At 37.6% G+C, this 21757-nt stretch overlaps 1 protein-coding gene across 7 annotated transcripts in view; it reads left to right on the top strand.

Moving 5' to 3' along the window:
• HACE1 (HECT domain and ankyrin repeat containing E3 ubiquitin protein ligase 1) overlaps positions 1-20971 on the top strand; it is a 56844-nt gene extending 35873 nt beyond the window's left edge. For 6 of the 7 annotated variants that reach the window (XM_074862183.1, XM_074862184.1, XM_074862180.1 and 3 more), the window contains 9 exons: positions 19-116; positions 312-399; positions 1510-1659; positions 7627-7823; positions 12594-12725; positions 13447-13545; positions 13833-13903; positions 19537-19650; positions 20054-20971. In XM_074862183.1, coding sequence (XP_074718284.1) covers positions 19-116; positions 312-399; positions 1510-1659; positions 7627-7823; positions 12594-12725; positions 13447-13545; positions 13833-13903; positions 19537-19650; positions 20054-20156 — 1052 coding nt within the window. In that variant the 3' untranslated portion in view covers positions 20157-20971. The remainder of the gene's footprint in view (positions 1-18; positions 117-311; positions 400-1509; positions 1660-7626; positions 7824-12593; positions 12726-13446; positions 13546-13832; positions 13904-19536; positions 19651-20053) is intronic. The other variant, XM_074862185.1, reaches the window with a different exon arrangement.
• Positions 20972-21757: the final 786 nt, after the last annotated feature.

The following is a 21757-nucleotide window of genomic DNA, read 5'->3' as shown; positions in this document are numbered from 1 at the left end:
TTTGTGCTTTGTATGTAGATTCTATTTTTAGGAGTAGCTGTGAAGTTGTGTCTAAAGCAAATTGTGCAAAACTAAAGCAGGGGATTGCTGTGAGATTTCATGGAGAAGAAGGAATGGTGGGTAAAATTGCATGGTTTTCCTTTATGGTATTTATATATGGAAATGTTTAATTCTCTTTCACAAGTATTGTTTTGAACTGAATCTTAATTTAAAATAACTTCTATACTTCTAAGAAATATGTGGTTACCCAGTGTAACTGTAGTGCAGTGAAAGCTCTATGTACTAATATGTTTTATTCTTTTGACACGCAGGGACAGGGTGTGGTGCGTGAGTGGTTTGATATCTTATCCAGTGAAATAGTGAATCCAGATTATGCCTTATTTACCCAGTCAGCTGATGGTATGTCTCTGCCTTTTTTCCTAATTTTATGGTGTCGTCTTTTATAAAGCATTTTATAATCCAAAAAAAAAGCTACTTAATTGGTCTCAGTATAAGATCGTTACTTTTTAAAAGCAACACTGACAGAATTGATCTCATATATATATATAGAGAGAAGTGATTTATTCATTGTACATTTTTATAACTACAGATGAAATGTTTTCCTTAATTTGAAGTTTCCTTGATTTTGCGCTCTCTTTTAAGAGGAGAGTGTGTTGTTCATTTTAACGAGTCCATGCTATTTCTGCCTGGTAGTAGAAGGACATAACACTGAGAGCAGTATAGAAAGTGTTTTCCTTTCTTCTGCATCTGCAAGGTGGAGGTACTCCTTTATTTCCTTCTAGAAACCCACAAATTCAATCGGTTAAAATTTGTGGTAAAACCAGATGTTGATCTCCCCAGGTCTACCTTGTATTTAACTTTTTGTCTTTTTGGTGCTTCATATAAAGGAAATCTTTAACAATAAAAGATTACACATCAACATCATCAGTGATAAATGTTTTGATTTATACTTTACACAGTCTTGGGAAGTGGCAAGGAATTCAGTCAACAGTAGAGGCATAGATTAGTTCCTGAAAGATAAAAGGAAAAGTTCAGGGATGTCTGTTTGAGGTGGTCTTTTCCAAGGAGACCAGGACTGGACTGTGTCCTGTCTGCATCTGGCTTGAGCCAAATAAAAGGAAGTAGATGAGTTCTGATCCTTCCTTTGAGTATGTTCACAAATTGATAGAAACGTGCCCATTAGAGTGAGCAAAAAATGCACATAACAATATAGTAAGATGGAGAACCAAATTTAGCAGATAATGGTTATCCTTATGTTGATGATAATTATTTCAGAGTGGTGCCTTGGAGAGTGGCTAAGCAGTATCACTGTAATAATAGGTGTCATTACATTCTGATATGTTTTTCTGATGTCTTTGGTGTAAACAAAAAACCCTAAATAATCTTCCAGAACCCCAAAATAAAAGTCTTTCAGTGGTTTCAGATGCTCAGTGTATTTAATAAATACGAACTTCACTTAAAACCCAAAAAAAGTGAGTTGTGAAGCATGATAATATTTTTATTTTATAGGAACAACTTTCCAGCCCAACAGCAACTCTTCTGTAAATCCAGATCATTTGAACTACTTCCGTTTCGCAGGCCAGATCCTGGGGCTGGCTCTGAATCACAGGCAGTTGGTGAACATCTACTTCACGAGGTCATTCTACAAACATATTCTTGGTATGCTTTTTTGAAAATCCTGTTTATCAGTCATAACAGTTGTCTGAGCAGTAAACCTTTTCCTCTTTTGTGTGTGTTAAAAGTGAAAAAGTCTTGGAAATGAATGTCTTGCTAATTTTCTATGTACGTTAGAGTCAAACCATAATATGGCAGTAATTGCTATTCCAGTTTGAGCCTCTCTTAGGAACTGTTATAGTTGCAAAATGCAGAAATACATTACCAAAAGTATGTGGGAATTTTATGCAGTTAGCGACTTTTAATAAAATAGCTAATCTTTCAATTTATATTTGAATATGAATCTTAAATTAAAAACAAGGCAGGCATCATTAATCTGTCTAAAGCATAATCATATAATTTAGTTGTCTTTAATGTTGCTGACTAGGAATGCCTGAAAGGCAGACTAGTGCAGCCAATTGGTTTTGTGGTGTATGAAAATTCTTTGCATCACAGTTGTGAAATTCATATGTCCTGACGCGTAATGTCGTTCTTGAGAAACTAAAATAATTGTTCCCTAGTTAACTTAGGACAGACTTACAAAGTTGATAATGTTTATGAACCCCGGCAAAAATTTCAGAATCATAGAATGGTTTGGATTGGAAGGGACCTTAAAGATCATCTAGTTCCAGCCCCCCTGCCAGGGGCAGGGACACCTTCCGCTAGACCAGGTTCCTCAAAGCCCCGTCCAACCTGGCCTTGAACACTGCCAGGGAGGGGGCAACCACAACTTCTCTGGGCAGCCTGTTCCAGTGTCTTGCCACGCTCACAGGAAAGAATTTCTTCCTTATATCTAATCTAAATCTACGCTCTTTCAGTTTAAAACTGTTACTCCTCATCCTATCACTATGCTCCCTGATAAGGATTCCCTCCCCATCTTTCCTGTAGGTCCCTGTTAAGTACTGGAAGACTGCTATAAGGTGTCCCCAGAGCCTTCTCTTCTCCAGGCTGAAAAACTCCAACTCTCTCAGCCTGTCCTCACAAGGGAGGTGCTCTCTTAAGTTGGGGTCCCCAAAGCTGGACACAGGACTCTGGGTGGGATCTCATGAGAGCAGAGTAGAGGGGGAGAATCACCTCCCTCGACCTGCTGGCCACATTTCTCTTGATGCAGCCCAGGATACAGTTGGTTTTCTGGGCTGCAAGCACACATTGCTGGTTCATACTCAGTTTTTTATCTACTACTATTCCCAAGTCCTTCTCCTCAGGGCTGCTGTCAATCCACTCATCTCCCAGCCTATATTTGTGCTTGGGGTTGCTCCGACCCATGTGCAGGACCTTGCACTTGGCCTTGTTGAACTTCATGAGGTTTGCACAGGCCCACCTCTCCAGCCTGTCCAGATCCCTCTGGATGGCATCCCTTCCCTCCAGCGTGTCGACCACACCACACAGCTTGGTGTCGCTGGCAAACTTGTTGAGGGTGCACTCAATCCCACTGTCCATGTCACCACCAAAGATGTTAAACAGCACCAGTCCCAACATCGACCCCTGAGGAACGCCACTCGTCACTGCTCTCCACTTGGACTTTGAACATGGGACCATTCAGGCAGTTCCTTATGAATCAAGTGGTCCATCTGTCAGATCCATGTCTCCAATTTACAGACAAGGGTGTCATGTGGGACAATGTCAAATGCTTTGCACAAGTCCAGGTAGATGATATCAGTTGCTCTTCTCTTATCCACCAACACTGTAACCTTGTCATAGAAAGCCACCAAATTAATCAGGCACGCTTTGGCCTTAGTGAAGCCATGGTGGCTGTCACCAATCACCTCCTTATTTTTCATGTGACCTAGCACATGGATCCAGGAGGATCCACTCCATGATCTTGTTGGGTACAGAGGTGAGACTGACTGGCCTGTAGTTCCCCGGGTCTTCCTTTTTTCTCTCTTTAAAAATGGGGATTATGTTTCCCCTTTTCCAGTCATTGGGAACTTCAGTGGCCTGCCACGATTTCTCAAATATGATGGATAGTGGCTTGGCTACTTCATGTGCCAGTTCTCTCAGGACCTGTGAATGCATCTCATCAGGTCCCATGGACTTGTGCACCTTCAGGTTCGTTAGATGGTCTTGAACCTGATGATCTCCTACAGTGGGTGGTTCTTCATACTCCCAGTCCCCACCTTTGCCTTCTGCATTTTGGGTGGTGTGGCTGGAGCCCTTGCTGGTGAAGTCTGTCAGGCATTCTTTATTATGCTTGGAGTTCTTCAGTTGTGTAATGTTTTAACAAGGTGAATCCATACTGTTGCAAACTTCTCTGTCTACCCACTCAGGGTAGAAACAGTGTTTCAGAACTAATGCAGATCCACCCTGTCTCCTTCTCAAGGAAAGTCAATTCATATGCTTACTGTAACATTCAAGAGGAGTGGCCAGAAGTCTTTAAATGTAACTTTCCTTACTAATAGAGAAAAGACCCTGTTAGCTGGTGGTAACTGTGGTCTAGGGCTCTTCGCTTCTTTGAGAACCCTTGTGCCTCTTGATTGTTGAACATGATGCAGTTGTTCTGTACTGTCATGAAAAACTTTTCCTCTTGAATGAAGATATGATGGAAGGGTAAAATTACCTTTGCCTTCCTCTTACTCCTTTAAGTACATAAATTCCTTTGCCTCTGCATGCAGAATTTCCTTTGTGTTTAAGTGCTATTCTTTGATCTTTGGAAGTATAAGATGGCTTGATGTCAGAAGTTTTACTTCTCAAGAACCACTCCTTACTGTAAGACCTAGCAAGGTTTTTCATGAATTGTTTGTATCTTGTTCTGTTTTTCTGTAATTATTCTGTCTACGTACAGTCTTCCTGTGATGTTAGCTGATTCCAGGACAGATCAACTCAACTGCAGATTTACTGTTTCTCTTCCCTAAAAGCATTTAGGGAACACTGTCATAGTTTGTTGATGGTGCAGGCTCAGTCATCTTTGTCAAGATAACCTATTGTTTACTCTTTTTTTTGTTTGTTTACTTTTTCTTTTTTTCATTTTGCTAGAGTAACTATTGCAAACCAAACAGCAGTGAGTAGTCTTTTTTTAATGAGATCTTACCAGTCCCTCTTAATAAGGTCTTGTCATTCTGTTGAACAGGTATCCTGGAACTTTCTAGAGGTTTGTGCACATTCTTTCAGTTGAAAAGGTTCACAGGTTTTTATCACTTCTTCTTACTTAACAGACAGAGAACTGGAAAAAGTATGTCTTCACTTCCCAAAGTAGTTGCTTTTTCTGCTGCAATCATGGTGGTTTGTTTAAACCTTTCCAAGGCCTTTTCCCTCAGCTTTGTGCATCTCCTCTCTCCTTGCTTAAGGAACCTGAGTTGCATAGCAGCAGATGCTCCTGAGGGGTTTTTGTTTTATTTTTGTTTCAGGTTCAGCTATGGGTTATGCTAACAGTTGTTCATGTCAAATAAACGTTACCAGGTTACAGACATAGAGATTCCCTTCAGCTACTTGTCAGGCCTTAAGTAATGGAGTATGAAATCTTTTGAAGCCTGAGACCGTTTCTATTCCTGTGGTTTCTCACCTTGCACTGAGATCCTTGTTTTCTGTAGCCTTTCCTATTGGTAGCACTGAATCCACCAGTTGTGTGGTAAGACCTCCTATCTGAGGAACAGTGTGAACCTCTTTGAAAGGAGCTCTTCTCTTTAGTCAACAGACTTGACGTGGAAGTGCCTTAATTAGAAGCTGAAACCTGTATGAACAAATGTGGCTACTTTTTTGAGACTCAGGTGGGTGCATCACCTTTTTTCCCTGTGATGAATTGAGATCTTCTGCAACAGTATCTGGTAAGCAAGGAAAGATCATTCACTTAAGTGATGACCCAGCTAACACACAACTGATGAGCTGTATAAGATGTTAGATATGTAGCTTGCATGATTTTTTTTTTGTGCTGTAAAATCAAACATTATTCCATAGGTCTTCATGTTTATTAGGGCTGCACTCTATTACAGATGTAGACCTGAGGCAGAAATATAGTCAGAAATTACTAAGGCCTCTTAGGTTTGTTTTTCTCAAAACTTCCTATCTGTCTACCTTCTACTTAAACATGGGAGGAGAAGATAGTTTCTCTAGTGCTGTTGTCCAGTAGTACTTTGTATTTTTTCTAAGGAGCCAATTAATTTTCTGTTTGGAAAGGGAAACTTCCATCTCCAACCCACAAATGCACCTAGCAGATAAATTCTTAACTGTGCTACCTGCTGTTAAGCTTAACTCCCCTCTTTCCTAGTATAATAGAAAATGTTCCTTGAAATGACATAAACAAAAGCGAAAATTAATTTCTTGGTCAATGTATTTTGAGCTGGAGGTCTTAAATCCTTAAATACTTACTGAACTTGTCTCAGAGCTTACCTGTAGTATCTTTTTGAAGTTCTGTGTTGCACAGAAATACCTGTTTATAACAATTATGCTAAGGTAGATTTCTCATTATTTTCAAACTACAGGTGCCTTAAGGGTATAGCAAGAGAAAGATACATATTATTTCATGGGATTTAAATTTTGTACTGATAAATCTGATAGAGTTCCTTTATAACTGCCTGGCTTGAGTCTATTGATTGGTAAAATATCTGTCAAGCAAATGAGTGAGCTTTGTGCTTTGGTCTCGCTCACAACATGCTTCACTATGAGTGTAGTCTCATCATAACGCTCCAGTTCAGTTTCCTCTCTAGAGGAGTCTCTGATTCCTAGTTTTCAATCTCCTCCTTTTCCCTCATGTTTTGCTTATATTCCTCAGAGATATCCTTATTTCCACATTTCATATGTGAAATGCACATATGCTTACTAGTTGGCCAAAGTGAAAGTCCTCTAGAAGCTGCTAGACAGCTGTTAGACTTTTTTTAAGATGACAGTGAAAATTCATTAGTAAATTTATCTATCCCTCTCTTAAACTGGAGTGTTTCTTGATTTTATTAGAAAAACAGTGCCTTAGAGCTTGTGTACACATCATTTCAGCACTAGTCAGCTCTTCCAAGGAGATACTGTAACGGTTTTTGCACTTACATGTTTGCACCTGCTGCTAACCTTTGAATTTTGTGTTATTCTCTGGGGTACTGCTTCAGCAGTCCATAGTATGCTGAGGCATCTATTAATGGGCACCCTTGTGACACTTCACAGTGCACAAAAAAACGGTAAAGCAAAGAGTACTTCCCGATAACTTGCTTTTCTCTAAATCTCCTACCACCCTTACCCCTGCCCTTTTTCCAGATATTTATCTATCTTGGTAAAATCAAAGTACCTATCATGACAGAGTTAAAGCAATTGGGGTTTGCTTTCTTGTGTAGTGAAGACAATAGTGCATAGCTCTCTAGTGCAAGCTCAGGGTCACCTTATTCTGGGCACATTTGCTCAAATTTGTTTGAGTGCCATGTCTGTGAAGGCGCTGTAAATAGGCAGTTTCTATACTTGGATAAAAGTCAAACTTCCAGCAACTCTCCTCTTAATGCTTCTAAATGACTTTCAAATGTAAAGTAGGTCTCATAGAAAACATGATTAAAAAGAAGAAAACTGAGGAGTAAAAGTTCTCTAAGTACAGAAGAGTTGTCTTTTTCCCCCCCTCTTCCACCCCAGTTCTAAATAATTTTCTGGGGGAAAAGATATTATTGTGTAGAGAAATACAATATTTGGGTTTTTAAAAGTTACGTAGAAAACTAAGATTTTTTATTTTTTTAGGAAACTTGTTTAACATTGTGTGTTCTGTATGGTTGGATGCTTTTACTGAAATCCATTAGTGAGGTAAAATTGTGGAAATTGTTGCTCAAGTGTAAGCCATTTGCTTAACTGAGAAGAAAAACATGCAGAGGAAACTTGATTCTTTAACACTTTTAAAATGTAGTAAGTACAGTTCTGCTGTAGTTAGTAATGGTAAATCTCTTTTTCCCTTTTCCTATTACTGCATTATTCTGGTTTCTCTCTAGAGGGCAATCTTCTACCATGTATTAAGCGTAGAACCCTTTTTGCTTTATCCTATTTACTTGAGGGGTTTTGTCTCTTTGTTTTTTCTAGGTATACCTGTAAATTATCAGGATGTAGCATCTATTGATCCAGAGTATGCAAAGAACTTGCAGTGGATTTTAGATAATGATATCAGTGATCTGGGTTTAGAGCTGACCTTCTCTGTTGAGACTGATGTGTTTGGAGCAATGGAAGAAGTGCCACTGAAGCCAGGGGGTGCCAGTATACTTGTTACACAAGAAAACAAGGTGAGTATACAGGTTTATTCAGAAGTTGAGAGTATAAGAAAAGCAATTGGAATGACTTTCTGAATAACTGGAAGCATAAATGGTGTACCTGTTTTGAAGGAAATGCGCAAAATAAAGTTGCCAACACTCTTCAACCTTTTTCTAGCTTAACGTGTTAACAGATATTTTAAACAGTACTATTTCTATAAGTATTCAGGTTCGAGGTTGTTCTGACAGAACTTTTGGAAGGAAAATAGGATCAACTTTAAATGGACGGTTTATTTTAGAAGTTATAAATATTTGTCATGTTAAGTCATGGGTATATATACTAGGAAGGTAAAACAGTAGCAGTTGCTAAAAGTAAAATTGTAGGTAATGTTGCAAAGTGTGCTGCCAGCTAGGGCAGTCTGGCACTGGATTGTTCTACAGTAACATATGGATGATTGACAAAAATGCTGCAGGAAGATTTTTCAGCCATTTGCAAGTCACTTAGTCTGTATGGAAATAATCTACCATTTTAATTTACTTTAGTAGTAACAGCTTGGAAAGTCCCTGAGTTCTCTGCAGCATTAGTTCAAAAACAAATATGAAAAAATGCAGCCAGATTTTGAAAATCATCTAGAAATCGATAGACATCAGTCTAATTGAATTCTGCAGTTACCCACTAGATAGTTTTGTGTAACTGCAGGAGTGTCATGGGTTAGACCTGCAATTTTTTGTATCATTGACTCTTTTGATCCTTACGTCTGCTTTGTGTTTTGATTTTCATTTGTGTTGAGCTAGCCTAACTTGCTTTGTGTACACTATTCACCTCTACCAGTCGTGTAGACAGCTGCTGTATCGGTAAATGGCCAGTTGGTGTCAGCATTTGTTCCAACAAAATCTTAGTTTGTGTTGGAGCAATTGACACTGTATTCTTTTATGCTTAATCCTCATTTTCGCTAAGGTAGTGTCATTCCAATAACAGGAATACATATTATTAGCCCGATTCTGAACTGTTTTCTGCAATAGTCATTCATGAAAGAATACAGATCGTAAGACAAGTCTAATTGTGAAGGCAGTGGATGATTAATTTCTTTTACCTGTTGAAGAAAACAAGGATGTTGATTCTTGTTTCTGGACAGTTTGAGCTTCTGCATATATAAAACAGATGTACTTGACATAAATTGTGGTTTCATAACAACTATGTAAAAACTGTTACCAATTAGCATGAAATTAGAAGTTTGCCCATATGAGGAGACCCTCAGTCATTAGTAGCTTAAATTGCTCTGTTAACTTCTGACTCAGGGCACAGACTAAAAAGGGTGATTGAACATCATGTGTAGAACAGATGCATCCATTCTAGCTCATCAGCCTTCCTCAGCTGTGGCAAGAGGGGATAAGAGTTTGTGTAGCTTTTATTTGAAAGGTGGTAAGAAACGGATTACTGTTGTGGTAGCTTTGAAACTGTTAATACTAATTGATTTTTTTTAATTTGAAGCTGCAAAATGTGAAGTCAGCAAACATCTGTAAGATGGCATTCTCTCTTGTTCACTGATTTTGACAGTGGTGAACCAAGGTGTTGAAAATTGTAGATCTGTGCTTGAGTGGCATTTGGGGATTTTTCCCAGTTTCTTTAATGTGATGTGGTTTCACAGTACACTTTAGCTTAGCGGTTCTAACAGGTTAAACAGGAAAGTGTCTACTTTATAAACCATATTTTTTTTTTCTTCCAAGACACATCCTCTTTTCTGCCTTTACCTGAGGAATAGAAGATCACTGTTTAAAAAAACCTCTGTGTATTTGCTATACCTCTGGGAGAAGAAATTTCAGCTTCTAAAGGAGTTTGCTATGTATGCACCCTAGCAGATTACCTGTTTAATGGATAGCATTTTCTTAGTGTGAAATGGAGTGAATCTCTATTCTTTAAAAAAAACCCGGACAAACCAAAAACTCACAAAAAAACCCTATCCCAAAAACAAAACAAAAAGCCTCTGCACAGAAACCACCCAAACAGTCTATTTCCCTCTTATTTAAAACCAAGGTAAAAGAGAGTAAATGGCCCACTGAGGAACTGTAGTAATAGCTTTCTGTAAAAAGTTGTTTTCTTTGAAGGAGGGAATTTTCTTTTTTTACATCAACTGTGTAGTAGGTGAATGGTTGTGGGACCATACCATGCAAATGTTCCAGTCTTGCGATTGGAGTGTCCATGTAGTGCCAATGGAAGTATCAGTTATAGAAGTGGTTCAACTGCCTTTTGTCATGGTCATGGAGAGACTTCAAAGAGAAAAGTCAGGCTTTGTCCAGTGTCCATGCTGTGCATTTCTCTTTGTTCTTTGCTCTGTATATTTTTGCAGCTTTCTACTTACTTTTTAGGACAAAAATAAAATTAGAGTTAGGCAAAGTTTGACCATATGCTATTTTAAAAAAATGGTGCAGATCTCCACAATCCTATGGCTTTCTCTGTCCTCCCAGGACTTGTCTGTCTGTGAGCTGGCTGTGCTGTTTGGCAGTAAAAAATTACGTGTTGTTTTTCAAACAGCTTTGGAATGGAGCTGCTCTCTGAATCTGAACATCATAACGAACGTTGATCCTTGTCTTACAGTATATGGGGTTGTGAAATTGGGGAAGCATGATCTCTGCTTGATTTACCTCAAAGGAAAATACAGAACAACCCCTCACCCAAACTAGACTTTGTCATCATATTTGTGATGCCTGTCTCATGTGTGTTCAATCAAATCTCCCCTCTTGAAAGAAGGCTGGGTTGTACCTTTTATGTACTGTGTAGGAATGCATATGTAGGTCTGAAATTCCATAGATATTTCTGTTTTGTAATGTGCTTCTAAGGCTTCTGAGAGGGAATAAAATGTAAATGAAGTGAGCAGAGAGAAAAACAAATTGACTAGGTTTTTTTTGTTTACTGACATATTATGTAAATTCTGAGGTACAGGTCTCTCAGCATGTGCCAGTGCTGATAGTCAGGATGCTTGGCTTTTCCAGTCTATTTAAAACATTTCTTGTTACACCTAAAGCACAGCAACTACTTTCTCTTAATGAAAGTGTTCAGTATAAATATTTTTGTAATGCAGAAAATAAGTTTGTCATATTTTTTCTAATGGATTTTTTTAAAAATAAGATCGTGAATTTTTCTTTCTAAAACGCTGTTTTCTGAATAGGCAAATTTATGTAATAGCAATTTAAGAGATGTAAAACAAGTATTTCTGATTACTGAAGACCAGTATTAACAATACATCTAATTCTGACATTGTTAAAGTTTGTGATTTCTTCCTGGAGCTCATAAGATGTATTCGCAGAGGCTGACTTTCATCTAGTGCAGTTAATCTCCTTTGGCTACCCCTCTAATTCCTTAGAGAAGGGAGGTGTCTTCAGTTCCACTGACAGTAGAAGCAACCTAGGGAGATTACTAGATTGAAACTAGATTTTTGGGAACAGCTCTGCAGTTCAAGATATGATTAGGTAATGTACCTCTTCTTCAGAGCACTACACAGATTAATTGTCTTCTCACTCTAATAAAATGGTGGTAATGCATTTAAAAATTTTCCAACTGCAGAGCAAATGACAACCCCTCTATATTTCTGTGAATGTAAGGAACTGCCTTTGAAAAATATTCTTCTGTTTTGAAATGTTTCATACTTCATTTTGTTTTTCTGAAGGGGAGGAAAGAAAGGGTGCTTGGTTGTTTTTGTGCAGGTTCAGAACCTAAAAGTTTATGTTAATTTTTTAAAAATTAAAAATCAAGGTAGTATTTTTGTTAGATTATTGTATTGAAGGATGGTGATAGTTGAGATTAGTTTAATTGGGAGATATGTTTCATGATTTCGTTATTAAAAATCATTATTAGGAAGTCAAAGCACTGCTTTGAAACTGAGTACCTTAAATAATCTTGTTCTTAGGTAGAAATCTCTTTTCTTGAGTAAAGAAACTTTATTAGATTTGCATAGTTTTGTGAGAGTAGATGAGATGTGTTTATACAGCTTTAATGTAGGCACTTCTGACTGTCTCATTCTAAAAACCTTCCTCCATTAACTGCCTCCTAGGCTTTTGTGTTTTCAACAAAAGCAAAGTTCTGGTGGATTGCCTTTCTTACTGGCATCTTTTAAAGGGGACAGCCCCATAATCTCTAAAGCATGTGAACTATGATATTGTCCATTCACATGGTTATGGTATAAATGCTTTCCTGTTTTTTTTTCATTTTTAAAAACTGAGGAGATTTTCAGGACTTTCTTAAAGAAACTGAAATTGTTCTTAAGACGACAAAGCTTTCATGTGTAAGTGTATATTCTCTTAGACTTACAGAGATGGGGGGAAAGCAAGAAAGCTTTTTGACTCACAAATATTCCTTCAGAAGTTTACCCTTTTTCCTGAGTTATATCAGTTTCCCTAATGGAATATTTTTCTTTGCAAACATTGCCTTGTTTATGTCCTTAGATGATCACAATGGTGGTTGTATTAGATGCAGTCACGATGAACTAAGTTTTATTCACTTCCTTTATCTTAGTCCCTGTTTTTTGGCTTGTTTGTGTTGTGATTTAAACACTTCTGTCTGGGAATTGTCTTTGGAAGGAATGGAAGAAAGGAACGGGGAAGAGCAGAAGGGGCTCTGAACTCTGAGGGGTCCTCTGAATTATTTTGGGTTGCTTCTGTGTGTGAAAAGTGCATGGGGACTCTTTAACATCTTACAGTAAATGAGATTTGTAATGTATTGAGGACTGCATTTGTGTGTGTGTGAGTTTGCATGAGCACTATGTATTTTTGCTGTCACATATCTTAATGTCGTTTTCTGCATTGCAGGCTGAGTATGTCCAGCTTGTCACAGAGCTTAGAATGACAAGAGCCATTCAGCCTCAGATAAATGCCTTTTTACAAGGCTTCCATATGTTCATTCCACCGTCTTTGATCCAGCTTTTTGATGAATATGAACTGGTAAGCAGAAATGCCTATATTTTTTAAAAATACTTTGTTCAGCATACTTCATCAGTAGTGTAATGATGTAGAAGTAAAGCTCGGTACCCACAAAATAAACATTTTCTATCTTTCACTTTGGTTCTGTTTTCTGGGCATCTATCAGTGAGGATCTCAATATGTGTATTCCTGCTTATCCTAATTACTTAGAATGACTATCTTCCTGGAATGTGATAACTTCATGTGCCAGTGATAAATGGCTTAAATTGTAATTTCTAAATGGAATAGGGATGATGTGACCTTTAAGCCTTTTCATATTTTCTTTAAGGGGACAGAAGTCCTTTAAAAGTAAGGAGATGCTGTCTATTGTCTTTCCTTTTTCTGAGTCACAGAATCAAATTCCAATAAGTTTTTGTGGTGGTTTGATCTTCTGTAACCAACACATCTCAAGTTTTGTCTCAAGTCATGCCAAAACTCGGAGCTTTTTTCTTTTAGGTTCTTTGGCAATAGTTTCTATCTCTTGGTACTGTGTACTTAAATGAAACAGATCACGTGAAGTTACTTGAATTCAAGAATCTTCCTGTATTAAAGTTTAGCTGTAGGTTCCGTAAGGTTGCAACTAAAGAGAAAAAGCACTGTAATTTTTATACTTCTTAAAGCATTACTTTTTAAAGCAGCATAAACACTTGAAATTAATGGTTAGTCAGGAAGACTAATCACAATCTGTGTGCTGCTTCTTCAGGAGCTTTTGTTGTCTGGTATGCCAGAAATTGATGTGAATGATTGGTTAAAAAATACAGAATACACCAGTGGCTATGAGAGAGGAGACCAAGTTATTCAGGTAAATTTTTGTTTTAATAATATAGAGTATTGCATTTTAATCCAAAAAAGATGCTTTTGTTGTTGTAATTTTCTCTGTGTGTTTATGGAAGTTTATTTTGGCTGAAATTTGTGGAGGTTTTTTTATACTATATTCCTACATTAAGTGATTTAGTTATGTATGAATTTCATATGAAAATTTCTATAATTTAACAAACACACAAATATTCCATCTATTGTTTTACCATTATCTTTTCAAGTACTGCAAGTATTTAATAGAAAATACAAACTAGCTTATTTTTCATTTAGTGGTTCTGGGATGTTGTGGAAGAACTAACTCAGGAAGAGAGAGTATTGCTACTGCAGTTCGTTACTGGCAGGTGAGAAACTCTTCTATAGCAACAAATATATTGTCTGTATACTCTGAAATAAGTCCAGAGACTTCAGATTACCATACAACATCACCCAACTAGAAATTGTTTTGCATACTTTGGTGTTCTATATGTTGATCAAAGTGGACAAAGTAGGTGTTAAGACTTTTGCTGACTGTATTGCCAGCAAAATGATTGATTACGTATTTATTTTACTTGACTATTTTGCAAGAGGCCTTTGTTGATGTCCCAGGCAATTTTTAACAAGACGGTAGTGAATTTAACTGCGTTTTATATTCTTCTTCCTGTTGCATATTTATGTGGCTCTTGGCTTCTCTAGTAATCGATACAGGCTTTAATATATGAGATAACTAGGTATCACTTCAGTCAGTGTAAACAGAACATCATTCCCCTAAAGCTGAGTTGCATTTAACATTTAACGTGGTGTGTCAAGATCAAGTGAAGATGTAACTTTATGCAAGACTGTGTTTGCTTTATGTAGGATTTCTGTCTTAAATTCTAGTTGTTCTTCAGGGAAAGCCACTTTGCCTTTATGGAAACGTGGGGGAAGGTTTTGAGCAATAAATGCCCCTGTGAGCTGGGTGAATTGCCAAGTTTGTGTATACAGACATTTTTGCAAAGTGGATCCATAGACAGACATGTAGCATCTGAGCTGTGTAATCCATGACTTTTTCTGGTGGCAGATAGAGATCACACCTTCTTAATTTGATGTTCCCTTCATATTTTAGGATTAGTAGCGAAGTTGACCTTTTGTTTTTAAGTTTTGTGGTTAAGCAATGATAAAGTACAAATTAAGATCATCAAAACTTGTCTTTTATACCAAGGAATTTCATAGTCGTGGATATATCATCAAATGGCATGGTCTTCAAATCCTATTAGTTACACATGATTTATTATTAATTGCATTGTTTTTAGGGATCACAGACAACTTAAGCTAGTTCTGTGCACATTGATCTTTTCTTTTTGTCTTTTTCATTTTGGTCACAAATCATATGCTGTCTTCACAGAATCACAGAATCATCTAGGTTGAAAAGGACCTTGAAGATCATCTAGTCCAACCGTTAACCCAGCACTGACAGATCCCAACTACACCATATCCCTAAGCGCTATGTCAGCCCGCTTCTTGAACACCTCCAGGGATGGGGACTCCACCACCTCCCTGGGCAGCCCATTCCAATGCCTAACAACCTGTTCTGTAAAGAAATACTTCCTAATATCCGGTCTAAACCTTCCGTGGCACAACTTGAGGCCATTACCTCTTGTCCTATCACTTATTACTTGGTTAAAGAGACTCATCCCCAGCTCTCTGCAACCTCCTTTCAGGTAGCTGTAGAGGGTGATGAGGTCTCCCCCCAGCCTCCTCCTCTCCAGACTAAACAACCCCAGTTCCCTCAGCCGCTCCTCGTACGACATGTGCTCCAGACCCTTCACCAGCTTCGTTGCCCTTCTTTGGACACGCTCGAGTAATTCAATGTCCTTTTTGTAGTGAGGGGCCCAAAACTGAACACAGTAATCGAGGTGTGGCCTCACCAGTGCTGAGTACAGGGGCAAGATCACTTCCCTGTCCCTGCTGGCCATGCTATTTCTGATACAGGCCAGGATGCCATTGGCCTTCTTGGCCACCTGGGCACACTGCTGGCTTATGTTCAGCCGGTTGTCAATCAACACCCCCAGGTCCCTCTCTGACTGGCAGCTCTCCAGCCACTCCTCCCCAAGCCTGTAGCGCTGCTGGGGGTTGTTGTGGCCCAAGTGCAGCACCCGGCATTTGGCCTTATTGAAGCTCATCCAGTTGGCTTTAGCCCATCGCTCCAGCCTGTCCAGATCTCTCTGCAGAGCCTCCCTACCCTCGAGCAGATCAACACTCCCACCCAACTTGTTCTTATCCATTTCTTGTTAGTAGGAAAGAAGTTTTTGGTATGCCTTCTAAGAAGTCTGGGCTGGAATTTAAAAACAGATTGCTTAGGGTTCTTTTCTGTATCAGCTAGTAGGAACCCATTGTGTGTTTTCTTCAGTGATTGAAATGTAATAGGTATATTTTATTTTTCCATAAAAACTTAACCTTGTACCTCTTATAGTGGTATACAGTTGGCACTTTTGCAAATAAATCCCCAGACAGTCCTAGTTTCTGGGCATGAAAGATTTAGATACTGAGTTGTCTGTGAGCTAAAACAGCAGTTACTCTAGTACAGGCCAGTATCTTAAGTAAAATTTTACTTTAAAAGTATACCTGATTTCAAACTATGATCTTTTTCTGGCATCACATTTCCTTAGTGAAGAATTTGTTTCTGTATGTACTGGCTGTCAAGGCTGCATTAAAAATTTTCATTGCTTTTTACATTTCCCTGTAATCTTTTCTGCATATTCACTTGAGGGGGTTTTTTTTGGGGTGTGTGTGTGAAGTGGTATTATTCTTTCTTTCCAATCAAAGACTATGAAATTAATTTAGCGAATTAAATAAAACAATTACATTTATAATTATGTCTTCAGTGTTTCTCTGACATCTGTAAGTATTTCTTAAACTTTGTCTTTTATCTTCTTCCCTTATTCTTACACCTTTTTCTCTTCAATGTAAATGAAGTCTTGCTTTGGTAGTTTCAGTGGAGATACCATTGCATTGATCATTAATACCAATTTTGAGACATCTTTTAACAGTGAAGTAATTGTCGTGAGCAGTGTTTGAATAGGAGATTCTGATGTTTGAAAGCCTTAGCATACTCAGGAAAAAATCCTAAATATTCTTGTGCCTCATGTTGAGGATCCAAAAATTTACTTATGCACCACCTTCTCTTTCTCTGCTGACAGCTGCTTGAGTTGGTATTGCCAGTTCCACATGCTTTTACTTTTTTTTTCCTCCCTTCTTGATCTGTTTGGTGTTTATAGTGGTATTTGGCTAAATTATTGTTAATTATCCGTTGACAACTTTTTATCAGGTTTTTACTTAAGAGTTGGAGGGAAATGGCAGTTTATCATGATATATTCTACTTTATTGATATTCTGCAGGTATCAGGATTACTGTTTAATTTAGGAGACTAGTTTCTGATGAGTAATAAGCTATATGCTGTTTTAAGGGAAATTCAGCATATTTGATAAATGTGGTAGATACATAGACTACTTTTAAAAGTAAAACAAAACATAAGGAAACTGGCTTGAAGTATCTCTCCTGCACTGTTTTAATTTCAAGTAAATTTATGCAAAATCTAAGTGGAAAAATAGGTAGAAACGTTAGGATTCAGATGTGAACTTAAACATTTTAATAGCGTTGAAGTCTCCAAAGCTATGAAATTGTATTGGTGCTCTTGCTGAAGGTTATTTGCATATGCAGTAGAAGAGGTAAGATCTTGTGGTCTTATTTGCACATATTTGGAAGCTTTCTTTACTATATTGGCAGTGTTTTGCTTGGAAAGAAAGCTCATTCTTGGAGGCATAAGTTGGCAGCCAACTGTTACTTTAAATGTTCAAAGTCCTGATCATACTATATGATTTTGCCCTGTTGTATGAAAAACATTTTAATAAGCTAGATTGTAAAAGATTTTAGCTAATAGTGGACTGAATGAGAAATTTTCAGCAGTTAAGTCTGTGTTTTATTGCTGATTTGAACATGAAAGCTCTCTTGGTTCATTGGAGGGGGAAAAAAAAAACCACTGCAGAGGAGTCAGCACTGTATTAGAAATGCGAGCCAAAACCATGGTATAAAAGAGTACTGCTGTAAAATCTTTACAACTGTTCTGAACTGTGGCTGTGAGCACAAGTCTGCGTGTCAGAAATAGCATGCTGCAAATAATCAGTACTTAAGTCCATAGTAGTTGCCTTATGTGCCAGTGCTAGAACTATATGCCTAGTGTTGCTGTCATGAAGCTAGTTGATACGGATTTATGTGTTGGATACTATAGCTATTAAAGGTATGTTTAAAATGTATTACTGCGAACTCTGTCCTAGCTCCTTAACGTTTGGCAGTAGCAACCCTTTCACATTTCTGCCAAGAGTTTTACTGAGTGGAAACATTACTTCATTCTTCTTTTTCCATTCTTAGTCCTGGTTTTTACAGTCATTTTGATTTTGTGAATATGGGAGCATTGTTTTTAATGTAAGTACCCGTAATCCAAAATTCTAACAACTGTTATATATTTTATGGAAGGTTTATTTTGTTTTATCAGATTCTTTTGTTGCTAGCTACAAAATTGCAGAATAGCTGAGGCTGGAAGGGACCTCTGGAGATTGTCTAGTCCAACCGCATGTTCAGAGCAGGGTCAGTTAGAGCTGGATGCTCAAGGTCTTGTCCAGTCAGGTTTTGACTGTCTCTAGGGGTGCAGACCCCTCAGCTTCTCTGGGCAACTTGTTCCAGTGTTTGCCCACCTCACAGTAAAAAAGTTTTTCCCATGTTTAAATGAAATTTCCTGGATTTCAGTTTGTGCCCACTGCCTCCTGTCCTGTCCCTAGGGAACACTGGGTGCTTCATCTTGACACTTGTACTCAATCTTATTTATTCCTCCATTTGGGTATTTATATACATTGATCAGATTCCCCTGAGCCTTGTCTTCTCTAGGCTGAACAGTCCCAGGTTGCTCTCTTCCTGTGTTGCGTGCTCCAGTCCCTTAATAGCTTCGTGGCCCTGTGCTCAACATGCTGCAGTATGTCCCTGTCCCTCCTGTAGTGGGGAGCTTGGAGGTGGACTCCAGATGTTTCTGAGTACAGGGAAAGGATCGCCTCCCTTAACCTGCTGGTGGCATCCTTCCTGATGCAGCACAAGATGCTGCTGCTGGCCTTCTTTGATGGAAGGATGCATTGCTGGCTCACATTCAACTTCTTTTAGTCCTTATTCTTTCATTATAGTTTCTTGATTTTCTTTTTTCTTGGTGTGAGGGCTATGCTAACAGCGTTACCTTGTAATGCATACCAGCTTAAGTTGATATTCTAAAAATACTTGAATTTTATTCTATTTGTCCCTGTTAGTTTAAAAATATAGGGAGTGACTCTGAAGACTCCAGGGCTATTGTCCGTTTACACCTTGAGTAATCCTTGAATAATACATTGGTAAAAGGAAAAAAAATTGGGTAATATGAATAAGTGAGAATGCATTCCTGAAGATGCTAGTGATTTTTTTCAGTGTGTTCTGGTTTTTCCGTAGGTTGTCACTGGGTGATAGTGTGACTGATGTAATGGTTTTTGTAGTTACTTGAAATATGTGGTCTGAAATAGTAAATGAAAAGACATGTCAAGGACACTGGTCAGTTGTCCCACGGATAGTAATCAGAGAATAAAATTTCTATGATGCAGTATTTCTTAAACTGTAAACATAAATAACCATAAATGTTTGCCTAAACTGAGATAACATTCTGTTATAAAATCTGGTTTTAGAAATGAGACTTCTTCTCAAACAGAATTCTCTTAAATATCATTCAGACAATTTGATGTCTAATGTAAATGGACAAATGTGTTATTCAATGTTGTAATTAAAAACATTTAGACAATGAGAATTTTGTTATGGGTAAGAAAGGGAAAAGCTTGATAAAAGTATTAGTAACTGGTCACATGTAGCAGTAACAGACATTTGCAGTGTAAATATTATATTTTTTTGGCTTATAACATTCTTGTAATGGTCTAATTTCTGTGATTTTTCTCAGTTCCAGGGTGCCTCATGGTGGCTTTGCCCATATAATGGGTGGCAGTGGTTTGCAAAATTTTACAATTGCTGCTGTGCCGTATACTGCAAATCTTTTACCAACATCAAGCACATGGTATGTTAACTAGTCTCATTGAAATATCTTTTCACGTTCGTCGCAGTCAAAAGTACAGTTATTTTGAATGGTTTCACTAAAAGGCCAAAAAAAAGTGTAGACAGTTTGTAGAGTATTCACTGATGTTATGTTATGTTTGCGCATTGCTTACTACTTCATTTTGCTTAACTAAAGGCAGTGGGATCAATAAGGGAATACTCAAGTTAAATTATTGTATTACAATTTACTGAAGTGAAAAAACTCCCATAATTTCCTGCAATATATTCGAGTGCTCAGTGGTACTGTAATACAGCACAGGTTTGTTTTCTTTCATAAATGTGACATCTCCAGGGTTTTCAATCAGAAAACTTTACTGTTGGTTTTCTTGCTGAGCTGTGATGTGGCTTTATTCTTTTCTTTTCAGTATCAACATGCTCAAGTTACCTGAATACCCAAGTAAAGAAATCCTTAAGGACAGGCTTCTTGTGGCATTGCACTGCGGAAGCTATGGTTACACAATGGCATAACACAGTCTAGAAAACTCATCTGACTACTGATGTGCACTTCCAAGTGGCAGAAGTAATTTTGGAAACTGTCAATAGAAAAGTAGCTGAGATGCTGCAGCCCATTGGCAGGGCTGGGCTTCAGAATTCATACAGGATCATCAACTTTTCCTCCATTATATGTTGTCAAAGTAGCTTTGATACTGTCATGACAAACTTCTCAATATGCTGTGTTTTAATTTTTAAAAATGACAGATCTGTATGGAAATCAGTTTAGATGCTTTTCATTATTACTTCAGTCTGAATCAGAAAGTTTGTCAGAATCACTTTCCACAGTTTACTTTTGACTTTCAACTATATGGTTGAATGACATTTGTGTTTTAGTTTACTTTGCACTCAGATGGCATACTGCTAATGGACAGACTTGTACTTTATGCCTTGTTGCATGTGAAAGTGCCATTTATTTTTGCAGAGAACACTATAGAAAGTTCAATTTGGATATTGTACAGTAAGACAGATCTGATGTATTTTCCATTTCTTTGCATAGTAACAGAAATAAAATTTTATAACTTTTTAGTATTTTAATGTATATAATATGTAAAGATTAGACTGTTATCACTGGAAGAAATAACAGATGAAGTTAATATCTAATTTATATTAGAATTTACACTATATTCTACTAAATATTTAAAGTATTTGTGACTTTATAGTCAACTTGCAGTTTAGAATTTGTAAGTATTATTTAAGATCTATATCCATTTGTTTGAATGCCTTTACTCTTTCCTTGACATAACTGTATGTTCAAAAGGTATTATTAAATTTTAATATTTTTACCAGAATCTGACTGTGACAAGTTTATGTGTCTTTGTGGGTGGTTTATTCTTTTTTTCCCCAGAATTTTATTCATCTTACTATAATTTAAATTGTCATGGAAGCAGCATTTGAGAAGGCATTGTCAAAGTGTATGGATGGACATAAGCAAATGCACAAGGGACCTGAGCTTATTGAGGTTAACTGGCAAGACTACAATAATTAGAATCTCATGTCAAAATTTATATAAAATTAGAATATATTACTCAACTAATATGAAAAATACAAAGCAATGCCTCATTGGCATGTATTTTTGATAAGTAGCTGTACATGTTGGGGTAGATGGTACATTTGCATGACTGCTTTTTAGGAACCCTAGAGTAGGTCTACATTATTGTTTTGGTTCAGGCTAGGTGTGTTTTCTTGGTTTTGTTTGTGCGTTTGTTTGGGGTGTTTTTTTTTTTGTTTTTAATAATTAATCTGGTCATCCCTGCTTGTCATGCTTTTGCTTCAGAGAATGCAAACTAGATTCTCTCCAGGTGAAACTAAACAGAAAAACATGATCCAAAAATGTACCAAATGCTAATGGATAATCTAATTATGTCTGCAAGACCTAACTGATCTGAAGAGGTCATCTGAAGAGTTAGTAAATGAGTTCAGGCATAGCAAACCTCCCAACCATGTAAATTTTAAGATTCAGGTCCTCAGCCCAAACTGTTTGCTACTGATCCATTCATGTTTTCCTACACTATGCTAGTGCATGTGTAGCCTGAGTTTACCAGCTGATCTGTCTAGGGTATTTACTTGGGGCTGTT

The sequence above is a fragment of the Strix uralensis genome, chromosome 3 (genome assembly GCF_047716275.1).
Source record: "Strix uralensis isolate ZFMK-TIS-50842 chromosome 3, bStrUra1, whole genome shotgun sequence".
In the NCBI taxonomy this organism is placed as follows: Eukaryota; Metazoa; Chordata; class Aves; order Strigiformes; family Strigidae; genus Strix; species Strix uralensis.
This window is presented reverse-complemented; position numbering and strand designations above follow the sequence as displayed.